Consider the following 13127-nt stretch of genomic DNA (forward strand, 5'->3'; position numbering starts at 1 on the left):
ATTTTTTTTCCTGGAATAATCAGGTCAGCTTGTCTCTTTTAAATAATATTCCAGCCAGGCCGGCGTGGCTCAGTGGTTGAGTACTGACCTATGCTATGCACCAGGAGGTCATGGTTCAACTCTGGGTCAAGGCACATGCTTGAGTTTGGAGCGTGCAGGGGGCAGCCAATTAATGATTCTCCCTCATCATTGATGTTTCTCTCTTTCCCTTTACCTTTCTCTCTGAAATCAATGAAAATATATTTTTTAAAAAATAAATAAATAAATAATGTTCCACATTAATTAATTATACAAAGAACCTAAAAAGCAATAGATGTATTTTTATTTGAATCTACATTCTATATAATTTTCACCTACACTCTTACCAGCATTTACCCAACCCACTTATATTTCAAAGCAACTTCTGATGTTGTTTTGCTTTTGTATTCTGATTGCAGGACATACAAACTCACCAAATACTCAGAAAAAAATTCTACTTTCAAATTTACTTCCTTTTCCATTTCCATATAGCATCAGGTTCAAACTCCCCTTTTTATAGAGCAATCACCTCTATTATATTATCCCTGGTGATGGCTGGGTGTATTTCCTAACAGTTCGAGGATTTAATTTATAAGCTGTCACAATGTATAAACATAGTTACTGAAAATCTCAGCATCTGCAGCATTACCTTGCTTATGCTGAGTTTAAGTTTCATCTATCATTGTATTACTCCAAAATCCTGACAGAACAATCTGGAATTCTTTCCGTTTCCCTCTAACTTTGACTAACAAATAGTCCTATCTTCATAAAAATGCTAAAATCTTGTGTATGCTTTTCCATAATTTTCTCTGAAGAAAAAAAAAAAGCTAAAAATACAGCTTCACAAAAAGTACTCATAAAATACCTAAACATTCATCTGAATTTGTTATTTGTTTTGCCCTTGGCTTGCTGGTGTTTTAAAATCCATATCAAGGTGTAGCTTCCTTCACCACCACCCCTGCACCCCTTCACTACCTGCAGCCCTCACCCACATACCCACTCTTTGGCACTTACACTGGAGATAGAGACGTATTGGCATCTAAATCAAACCATGTCTTTAGATTTTACCTCTTTTGTTTGTTTCATTTAAAAAATAGCTGATGCTTTTAAAAGTACCAAACCTTGCCTAGACTCCCATTGCTTATAACCCACATTCTCATTAAATTGTCAATGAGGGCACCTGAGAATTACAGTTTTGTGATGTAATCTCCCAACAGGCAATCCCCCTCTCAAAACTGCTCTGGGGGAGTACAGAAGAGCAAATCCTACAACAGGAACTGCTTTTTATAAGCTCTTCTTTATCCCAAGTACTCATCTAGCCCATCCAAATGCATGTGCTTAATCATGTCTATAGAGAACCACACATCCCTATCCATAGGACATAAGCATAAGAGAGTTTCTTTTCCCATAAACCAGCATACTCTGACAATCTAGATTTACTTAAAAAGCACAGGCAAAATAAACCTTTCTATGCCATAGGAATCAATAACTCACTAGTCAGTTAAGCATACTAATGTCATGCTGACTGGGGTTCCAATAATTTCCAGTGACAATGTAGCTGACTTCCTACAGGACTTCTACTTTACTTCTCAAAAATGTTTAGATGCTCACTTTTTTACACCCCATTGCCTCACTCAACTAAACTAATTGTGTGGGTGAGAATAGACCCCAGAATTGGATGAGAAGAGACTAGGAAAACTAGTGCTAAGATTGTGTATAAACATCCGAACATGACCCTGTGGCTGCCAGTCGGGCTATAGAGCAGTAGCATAGAAATAGAACACACATCTTGGGACTGAAATCTGTCAACAGAAATTCGGGGGCGGGGGGGGGGGGAGCTACTTCAGATAAAAGAGTCCAACAAACAGGAATTATCTCCTCTGTGACAATTCCTCTCACCATAGTTAATATAATCTTTTCCAGACCCTTAAAGCATATTTTTTCAAATCTTTATTTGAAAAAATAAAGCACCTAGTGTTGCATTATGCTTTACATTTCCATGACTGTCTTCTCTATTAGACTATGAACTTCCCAAAGGAAGGATGTTTTCTTATTCCTGCAACATACTAGGTGTTTTGTTAACATTTGTTGGGCGGGGGGGGGGGGGGGGGGGGGGGGAGTAGTGTAGAATAATGGCCTATAACCAAGAGTCATTCATGATTTTAAATAATTACTCAGCTTAAAGTGAATTGTGAGTTTTAATTTAGATACATGTGCCTTTTAATTATGCTACTTTTATTTGCATTATCCCTAACTATAAAAAATGTACCTTTTTTCTTTGGTTTCTTCCATTTAGAAAATTTTCATTCCCTTTACAAAATAAATATAATCTTTAAATATTTGTTTTTAAAAAGATGAACAGAAAACAGATAGATCCAAGAACACGTATTTATTTTATAACTCAGTGTTTTGTACTACCAATTTTGGAATATAAGTGGTACATGCACACCCCCTAGAGGGCAATCTATTCCTCAATACAAATTTCACAGAACTTCCATGGAAAGCTTAGTAAATGAGTATCTTTCGGCAGTTCAAAATTCCCTCAGCATCCACTATTGGAATATGAACTGTGTGTGAGGCATGCTTAATTACCATGGCTATTATTTATATAGTTTTTAGGTTTTTGAGCTCAAAGTCATTTCTAGTTAATAGTACAATAAATTGGCCAAAGTCTTGTCACATCGTGTTTATGTTGTATAAGTCTGCAGTTAACATTGATCCCAGTAGAAGTCAGTGTTAGTCATGGTTACCAATTCTGACAAGTCAACTTTAAAATTCTCAAAATTCTTCTCCATACACAAAAATAAGTCACTTCCTAATGATGTACCATTTTTAAGCAGCATTTCCAAAAAATTTAGTCAAGTCAAAATTCTGAACAATACAGCTTTTATAATTTACTTGCTTATCAGCTGCAATAAAAAATTATAGAGATAATTTAGTTTTTTAAATATAATTTATCCTTCGAGTTCTTAGCTATATTCTCAAGGTATGACTGAGCAATAGAATTTATAGTTATTATGTTTGAAAATGCTAGCTTTTGTTTTTAGGACCTGTTCTTTCTCTTGCCTCCAATATGTATTCCTTGTAAATTTCCTTCAGTGAAAAGTTTTAGTTGCCTGAGCAATTTTTCTTCACTTAATATGCAGATATAAAATGCATTTGTTGAAAAAGAAAAAAAATACCAAAAAAAAGCACTTAGCTCACTTGCTTTGAAAATTAAATGAAATACGTAAGGTAAGTACTTAGCAAATTGGCTGGCCCTCTGTAAAATACTCAATGACTGTTTTCCAATTTCTCACCCTTTCTCTTTCTCTTCCTCCTCACCTAGGCCACCCCTGCCATCTTGTGGTTGGAAATGTTAAGTGTGAAAGAAAGCCCCGCGCTGTGTCACAGCCAGCTCGGTTTAGGCAAAAAAAAAAGAAAAAAGAAAGAAAGACCCTTTGCTTTTCTCAGGCAATCTTTTTCGAGGTTTTCAGGTCAGATTCCCCCTCTTCCCGATGAGCCTATTTTAAACAATAGCTGGTCTTTACAGGTAGGGAAGAAAACGGGTTATTTTTTTTTTTAAGCATTTCCAGCTCTTAGCAAGAGTTTCTGGTTTATTGCAGGCGTTCAATAAATGCTATATAGTTGTATTTCGTAAGAATTACTTTCTACCATTTAATAGGAGGAATGGTAAGAATTGTGAACACCTCTGGGGGAAAGCAAACGTTCTCATTCAGAATAACACAAAGGAGTGAAGTGAAGCTTTTGGTTTCGACACACTAATTTTTACTTTTGGTACTTGAAAGCGAAGCAAATGCCTGGGAAACTTCACTTACAATCAACTAAAGGGAGGGTCCAAATGCTTGAGTAAACTACAAATCCCAGCATGCCTCGGGGGCGGGGCCCAGCGCCTGCGCAGATCGCGCGGGGCGGTCATGTGACTCCAGCATGGCGGTGTTTGCAGATTTGGACCTGCGAGCGGGCTCGGACCTGAAGGCGCTGCGCGGGCTCGTGGAGAACGCCGCTCACCGTGAGTCGCCCTGGCCTCGCGGGCCGCAATGCCTGCCCAGCCTCGCCGCCCCCCAGACTTGTCGGGCTACGTTCTGGAAGGACTCGGCAAGGCCGGGCCTCCGTGTCTCTGGGATGTCCCTAGAAGCCGATGCCCACCGCGGTGTTGTCTGGATCCTGAACGCGGGAAATTCGAAGGCACTGGGGAGCTTTTACCCAGTCTAGCTCTTCCTTTCATGCAACTTGAGGAAACTGAGGCCATGAGGAGGTGGAGGGTTTGTTTAGGGCCCCACAGCTGATGGAATGTAGAAGCCAGGGCTTCCACGTGGAATCTACACCAGTGCTTTTACTATCACACCCCTTATCTGCCTTTCACCGACTGGGTCGGAGCAAATGCGTGAGCAGTGCATAGACCGAGAGTACTGTGGGGCTTGGAAAAGCGGGGAGGAACAGGGGGCTGCGAGTGTCGGGATAATATTTAGAGGAAGGGTAGGTAGGAGAGGATATATTGGGGATGGGGGCAAGCAGCATGGCCAGAACGCTGGATTCATATTTGAATCCAAGGAAGCGAAAGCCCTGAGAGATAAGAACCCGTTTTAATTATTGAAACTAATCATGACTGCTGTTTTCTTCTTAGATGTGGGGCTAGAAGGGTTTACGAATGTAGAGGTTTCTGCAGGATTCCCCAGTTCTCAGCTCTGTGAGAGCTGGTAATGATACTTTTCAGAGGGTGGTGCTGGCTACAGCCAGCCTCTGGCGAAGTGGGTTACACCATTTCTTCTTGTCCTTTTGTCTTTCCATTGCAGCCACTAATTAGCATCGTCTCTCTGAGAATACTTTCCTCACCAGTAAAAAGAAGGCGATGGACATGATGATCTGGGCTGTTTTAACGCTACTATTTGGTGGTTCCTTTAAAATCAAGTTTTCTGGGTGTAGTTTGTATTACTTCTTCAGTTAAGCTTTTCCGGATGCTTTTTCCTTAATGGCTGAATCATGATATGTAGAGAGCGGCCATGTCTTTCTCTTCATTCTTTTATTTCTTGTGCTCAGCACATCACTCAGCAGCCCTGGCAGATAGTGATGGCTCACTCACTGCTTAAGGAATAAATTAATAAGCTGTACACCTTTTTAAAAATACAGAAAATGATGACTTGTTTAGAAAATTGCCTCAATTTCAAATATTCTTGAAGGAGATGTGGTAAAGTGTCTATACATAGTTACCCAATGTGTATAATTAAAATTAAATGAAAAGTCATAACAGGACAGAAAGTCACCCCAATTTTAGTTAAAGATAAACGAGTGCTATCTGGTGCGTGGCAATTTTCAAAGAATAAAGAAGACAGATCCCTGGTTCTTGGTTTATGATGTGATGTAAGAAACCAATAAGCTTCAGAAATAAGTTATATAAATAGAAGTTACACCAGAGACATTGGGAAAGTAATCCTAAGATGCCAGGTGAGTAGTCCAGGAAAAGTTTGTGGAGAAATTGAATCTAGTTGACATTTCTGAAGGACAGTAGAGACGTTGTTTAGTGGCCAAAAGGTTTCCCGAGTGGGTATAACAAGAAAACTTAGAGTAGATTTTGGAGTATGGTAAAGAAGAATGGTGGTGGGGTGTGTTGGTGGGGCTTGGTTGATTTGACCAAGTGAAAGGTGAAGCACAAAGTACTGGAAATTTCTTTTATCTTCTGGTTTTTCTGTATTCTCAACACTTAGCAAACGGCCTGTCATGGAACGGATACTCAATATTTGAGTGAGGAAGGAAGAAGGAAGTTGGACAAATTGATGAAAGGGGGCCCACTATTTTGGCATTAATATGCATTATATTTTCATATCCTGTTATTCCCCCCCCCCCATTGGTGTTAAAATAACTTGAAAATATGATTTAGGCATAATTTCGGTAGTCAAATGCCCAGAACAGTGCTCTGTTGTTGAGGCTGATAGAACAAGGCCCTGGCCTCAAAGAGTTCCCCATCTTGACGGTGGAGAGCTCCAAAAGAGAAGTGGACGTTGGTCTGAGGGCATCATTACTCCATTTCTCCTTCGGAAAAGGGCCTCAAAAGGAAGTAATAAGGCTAAAAAGCAAAAGAAATGAGTGAGAATAAAGGGGGGCTGACAAGTATAAAGTTGGTGGGATGAAAATGAAAAAAGGAATATGAAAGGAGATGGAAAGGAGACACGCAAAGTTAAGGGTGTTTAGAATCATGCTAATATGTCACAGAGGTCAAATAAAGCCTCAACTAAGTGCCAGGCACGGTTCTAAAACACTCTGCGTGTATTATCTCATTTAATCCTCATGACATGTATGTTAAGTTCTTTTATTATCACCATTTTGACAGATGAAGAATCTGAAACTTGTAAGTGGTAATGCTTAGATCTGAAAGCAGGCAGTCTGATACCAGAGCCCAAACCCATACCATTCTGCAAACTTCCTCCTAGTCTTGACATCTAGAAGTGGGATGGGACTATGGGTAAAGGAAAGAGAGGTTGTTATATTTAAGAAGAATGTTCCATTTTTCTTTTCAGTTGGCTATTCAGTTGTTGCCATCAATCACGTTGTTGAATTTAAGGAAAAGAAACAGGTAAAATAATTTCTGAAGTTAATAATAACAACCAGTTTTTATAATTATATTTATATTGGTAATATGGAACCTACAGATAAGCATATTTTCTTGCAATTTAAAAAATGCATTCTCTGTGCACTATTCTTATTTTATAATAGTTGAGTTGATGCATATTTGTGCAAATGATAGCTTTTTTGTGACATAATAGACATGCTTTGAGGATTCTTAAAGTTGATTTGATGTTAATTAAGTCACTCAGTAGTCATTTTTTTAAAAAAGTGCATTGTTATTGATTGACTATAATCACAGTATTTGATTTTTTAACTCTTTAACATAAACATACTGGTAAATGTGTATATTTCTCTTTAGGCCAATAACTGTATCTTACAGATTATTTCAGTCTAAAAACTACTTTTCATCCTTCCTATCCATTGATGTTTACAGTTGCTTCTCTGCTCTTCAGCTTTCTGTAATTTATTTTTTTAAGAACAAAGCTAATTTAGTGTCTCTGAATACCACAAATTAATTTTCTTATTTCATTTCTTAAATTATCTTTTCTGCAAACCCCTAGTAAGTTTTCCATTATGCTTTGTCCCATTAACATGTATAATCTAGGGTAACTGTTATTATTTGTTGTAGGAAATTGAAAAACCAGTAGCTGTTTCAGAACTCTTTACAACTTTGCCAATTGTACAGGTAGGTGTTTTGTTGTTTAAGAAGCATAATACCTATTCTTTCAATGCAGACACGCCCAGTGATATGTATGGTTCTCTACCCTGCGATGCCCCTTCCTCTGCTTACCAGTCTTACTTTTCCATCAGGACCCAGGTCTTCTGTGAAACATTCTCTTACTCTCAATTCCATACTTCTTTGGTGGTCTTCTTTCCTGAAGTCCTACAGCCTTTAACTTATCTCATTATGTAGTTTAATATACACCTTTTTTCTCTAGCTGTAATATAAATTTCTGGAGAATGAAGGCTGGATTTTACTGATCTTTACTGCCCTATTGCTGGCATCTTTTTAATGAATGCTTCCGCTGGAAAAGAGGAAAATCAGTCATTTGTATTCTGTGCTTTTTTTGATGATATGTTTTTGATTATAGGGAAAATCAAGACCAATAAAAATTTTAACTAGACTGACCATTATTGTTTCGGATCCATCTCACTGCAATGTTTTGGTAAGTTAATTACCTTTCTTCTCTTGTTTTGGACTTGTAAGTTGATTGATTAATGTTGAAAGTGTTGCTTTTCAACTTAACCCATTCTTACACCCCCACCCCTGTGCATGACACCTGCCTGCTGTCCCCATCCTCAGAATTCACATAATATAACAGAATCTCTTCTACTCATGGCACAGGTACAGGAATACCACAATATGTGAGTCCTTGGGCAACTGTTAGTCATTGAGCTCACATGAACCAGACATACGGGATATTGCTCGGGATATTGCTGTGAATAATACAGACACTATCCTTTTAAATCTGTGAGAAATAGCTAAAAAGGTGGAGGTAGTAAATAAAGAATGCTCTGGAAGTCAGTTTGAGGAAGTTGATGTTCAAACAGGGGCCAGAAAAATCAGTAAGTGTTATTTAGATGTTGAATGGGGGAGTGTTCTCAGAGACAGGAGGGATTATGCAAAGGTCCTGAAGCCAAAGAAAACACGGTGTGTTCTGGGTGTGATCTTAGCCATCTGAGCTGGCTAACCTGAGATGAGGTTAGGGAGGTTGGTCTGGGTCAGGGGTCCTCAAACTTTTTAAACAGGGGGCCAGTTCACTGTCCCTCAGACCGTAGGAGGGCCGGACTATAGTTTAAAAAAAACTATGAACAAATTCCTATGCATACTGCACATATCTTATTTTGAAGTAAAAAAACAAAACGGCAAAAACACCCGCATGTGGCCCTCGGGCCGTAGTTTGAGGAAGCCTGGTCTGGGTGAGGGGAGGTTTGCATTATAGTGAATGGATCAGAGGGGATCAAGGGGATTTGAGAAGCATCCAGGTGGGCAGATTGGCGGGATTTGATGGTTAATTGGATTTAGGATGATGATGCCTTAGTGTGGCCTGAGCAGCCAGTTAGGTAGCTGGTGGTACCATTTGCTGAGACGGGACATACAAAGAAAAGCAGCCTTGAGAGCATGACGTTTGGAACTTGGTGGGTTATTGTAAAAGTTCCAATGGAGCCTATCAAATGGCAGTTGGAAAGGCATGGCCCTTAAAAGAGTGATCCTAATAACAGATAATGACTTGGAAGTGGTCACCCTATAGAGAATAATTTAATTCATGGGAGTGGATGAGACTCCCTGGTCCAAGTGTGAGGTGGGAAGAGAAGGTCTAGGACAGTCCTGAGGAATTTCAGCATTTAATGGGAGGAAGATAAGCCAGGATAAGCTGTCTTATATTTCTCTCATTCTGTCCTTGGTTTCTCAGGTATTTTCCTGCACATCTAGCAGTTTAATTTTTATTTAACATTATTCTCATTGTGAACCTAATTGCCTCACACTTAGTCAAGTGTATTTTTTGTCTCCCAACAAAATTGTGAATTCCCTGAAGGGCAGACATATGCCGTAAATGATCTGTACCCCTAGTGTCCTTCACACAGCAGGCTCTCGGTCGGTGTCTGACAAACTCCTCCACTAGTTTGTAAAAGCAAGGGCTATCTAATTTGATTTTTGTATCGCAAACACATTGTTTGATACAAGTATAACAATGTAGGAAGGAAGGTAGAAGGTTGGTGGAATGGATGTTGGTATCTAAATTCTCACGTGCTTAGAAAGTCTCCTCTGCCAACATACAAAGCAAAGCAAAACTGTCAGTGGCATGCTAGGTGTGCAGCCAAACCAGAGGCAGAATTCCACGGATACTGTTTTTGCTACTGTATGACAACATTCTTTTTATTACTAGAGAGCAACTTCTTCGAGGGTCCGGCTGTATGATATTGTTGCAGTTTTTCCAAAGACAGAGAAACTTTTTCATGTAAGTAACAGATTAAGTAAAAGAAAATAGTGTTTGTTGTTTTTCAAAAGAAGTCTTGATTATTATGCCTTTGTAGATGATATGTTTTGCCTTTGTAGATTATCTGTTTTGCCCTGTCTAGAAACTGAATTTTTCATTTATGGTTCTGGAATTTCACAAGAGTGTATTTAGGTGGCATGTGTTTTGTTTTGTTTTGTTTTGTTTTGTTTTGTTTTGTTCATCCTGCTAGACATTTGATGGGCTCAGATTTGAACAGCCCATCAAGTTTTCTCCTGTTTCTTTATCTCTGCTTCATTCATTCATTCATTCATTGGAAACTTCTATTAATAAACGTTGGTCTCATTCTTAGTAGTTCTAAAAATCACTTCAATTTCTGCCCTTCTTACTAGTTGCTGCTGCCTGTTGGGGAAAAAAGGCATAAGGTTCTGCTGTGGCATGAAAGCTCCCATTTGTCTGATCTTTCTCCTTTGCTTGCTGAGAGGTGTGGCCCATATGCCAGCAGGATCACGTCAGGCATCAGTCTTCTAGAAATTCAGTCAACCATCTGCTGATACTGTCCCCCTCCTGATCTGAGAGCCTTTGTGAATGTAATTCCTTTTGTACTTTTAAACTTGCTGTATCTGTGAACATAATGGACATTTTAAATGATTACAGAAAAGGGGAAAAAATCACCTGTAATATAGTTTTTCAGTAATATGTTTTACATTGTAAAATGAACGATAGATACCTTTAGAAAGTTCTGAATGTTGTCTTTAGGTTCCAAAAAATATCCATCTGCAAAAAGTATATCCACCAAAGGTATATTGCAGGGGGAAAAAAAGTACTGGTTTTGATGTTTTAATTTTACAGCATAGTTCATTTCTAAGCAGTCTGTTCTAAAATTATAGGACGATTTTGCCTAAGTTTATCCAGTAGATGGAGCTGTTGACAAAGAAGACTTATGTGTGGTAAATTTAGTTTTCCAGGCTTACTATCAATTTTTTTTTATCAATTCTTAAATGTGTATATTATTGTAGAGGAACGGCACAACTTATCTATGAATAACTTTGTTTTTGATGACTCCTTTCATAATATGTTCAATTATAGTAGTTTTCAATTTTGTTTCAGAAAAAGAGTTCAGTAAAGGGGAGTGGTACATATTCATCAGAGACCCCTGTGGAACTTTTTAAAATCAGGGGTGTTCAGCCACTGAAGATTCTGATCCAGTAGGTTAGGGATTGAGTCTGGTAACTGTTTATTTCAAGTTCCACAGGAGATTCTGATTCATTGATGGAACCATGGTAGGTGTAAGGACTGTGGGTAGTTACCAGATTTGTTAAATAGTAACTTAGTTTTGTTATTAAATAACAGTTCAGTTATGTTATACACTAAAAGCTGGTAATATACCCAATTTATACTACATTTTTTTTCAAAATTGATTTAGAAATGTAAGCATATAGCCCTAACTGGTTTGGCTCAGTGGATAGAGCATCGGCCTGCAGACTGAAGGGTCCCAGGTTCGATTCCGGTCAAGGGCATGTACCTTGGTTGTGTGCATATCCCCAGTAGGGGGTGTGCAGGAGGCAGCTTATCGATGTTTCTCTTTCATCGATGTTTCTAACTCTCTATCCCTCTCCCTTCCTGTCTGTAAAAAATTAATAAAATATATTTTTAAAAAAATGTAAACATATAACTTACATTTCCATAGCCATTTACTGGTGATTAGAGGAACAGAACCCTTAAAACATGACACTATGGTTGGAAGGCATACATTTATATTACCTTTGAAAGACCTTTACTTTTTTTTTACCTTTAATACAACACTCTTGAGGGATAATTGGGACACATATTTGTTACTCTCCCCATTGTATAGGAGAGAAAACTGAGGTTCGGACTAAGTGATTTGCTCTAAATCTCAGGTAGTATGTAGTAGAGCTAGGGCTTTTAGGTTTTAGAATACATTATAATTCCATACAGCAATTCTATCTTAGTTGTTTATCATATTTTTCTCAGACTATTCAAAAAGTGAATTTAAAAGCATGAATATATGCTTGATGATGGTGAGTGAAACGTATTCTAGAAGAGGAAAGCTACAAATAATTCACAGAGTATTTGATTATACAGATATACTAAAAAAGTTACATAAAAACAGTTTTTAAAATTGGAACAACTTCCTCTGATCTGTCCAAATCTTACCCATTCTCTACGACTCAGTTCAAGTTGGGGCTGTCTTTGTTTTCTATAGATAATCAATTTTAAAAAGCTTTTTAAAGTCTATCATGGTCTGGAATCAGGACAAATGCAAGCAGTTGTTGTTTAAGAGGTTGTATCCTATAATTGATTTCATTTGTTTGGTTTGAAAGTTGATTAATTTAAAAGGTGTAGATATAATCTAAAACTAAGGTCTCTAAGGTAATCATAACACACATATCTAATAAATGAGTAATATGCAAATTAACCTTTTGCACTCGGATGTCGAGATTAAAATTACTCTGAATGTATCAATAATTTGAAATATAAAAAAATCCAAATAAATAAGGTTGGATGAAAAGAAACTCCAGTTTTTATTCTACTGCCGCGCTTTGTAAAATCTGGGGTATTTAAAAAATTAAATCCCAAGTAGAATAAAGGAATCGAGAAAAAAGCAAGCGAGTGCAAAGGGTTAACCATCACTCCACTACACTCACAAGCCACGCCCACAAGCCAATCAAGAGCAGGTATGCAAATTAACCCTGACCAAGATGGCTGCAGCCACTGAGCAAGCAGGAGGGAGGCTTGGGTTTCCCCGGCGATGGAGGAAGTCAAGCTTTCCGCACACCCTGGCTGGCCGAGGCCTCCACTCAAAGCTAGAAAGTTTCAATTATAGAAGATAAATCCCAACAGAAATGGCTGCAGCCATGGAGCTAGAGAGAGCAGGAGGCTAGGGTTGCCCCAGGTTGGAGGAAGCCAAGCTTTCCACAAACCCTGGCCGGCCCAGGCCTCTGCTTAAGGTTACAAAGTTTCAATTTTAGAAGATACACAAACCCCAACAGAAATGGCTGCCACGGAGCAAGCAGGAGGCTTGTCTTCGCTCCAAGCTACAAAGTTTCAATTGTAGAAGATAAATCCCAGAAACCAGGGCCTCCGCTTGGGTCGCCGGGGGGTGTGGCCAGCCTACAAACCACCACAGGCTGTCCCAGGCTGCCCCATCCCCCAAGGGAACCCCCACCCTGATCTGGGACACCCTTCAGGGCAAACCAGCCTGCCCCAATCCGTGCCGTGCACCAGGCCTCTATCCTATCTAATAAAAGAGTAATATGCAAATTGACCATTAATCTAACACACAAGATGGCTGCCCCCTTGTGGTCAAAGATCCTGCCCCCATGTGGACATAAGATGGCCAGCAGGGGAGGGCAGTTGGGAGGGACCAGGCCTGCAAGGGAGGGCAGTTGTAGGTGATCAGGCCAGCAGGGGAGGGCAATTGGGAGGGACCAGGCCTGCAAGGGAGGGCAGTTGGGGGTGACCAGGCCTGCAGGGGAGGGCAGTTAGGGGCAAACAGGCTGGCAGGGGAGCAGTTAGGCATCAATCAGGCTGGCAGGGGAGTGGTTGGGGGGTGATCTGGCTGGC

At 39.3% G+C, this 13127-nt stretch overlaps 1 protein-coding gene across 1 annotated transcript in view; it reads left to right on the forward strand.

Annotated features, from left to right (window-relative positions):
* Positions 1-3942: 3942 nt before the first annotated feature.
* Positions 3943-13127, forward strand: part of RPP30 (ribonuclease P/MRP subunit p30) — a 35956-nt gene continuing 26771 nt past the window's right edge. The window contains exons 1-5 of the mRNA XM_079794130.1: positions 3943-4030; positions 6534-6589; positions 7211-7267; positions 7674-7748; positions 9471-9542. Coding sequence (XP_079650256.1) covers positions 3949-4030; positions 6534-6589; positions 7211-7267; positions 7674-7748; positions 9471-9542 — 342 coding nt within the window. The 5' untranslated portion in view covers positions 3943-3948. The remainder of the gene's footprint in view (positions 4031-6533; positions 6590-7210; positions 7268-7673; positions 7749-9470; positions 9543-13127) is intronic.

This window comes from Cnephaeus nilssonii (assembly GCF_951640355.1).
Source record: "Cnephaeus nilssonii genome assembly, chromosome: 16".
Lineage (NCBI taxonomy): Eukaryota > Metazoa > Chordata > Mammalia > Chiroptera > Vespertilionidae > Cnephaeus > Cnephaeus nilssonii.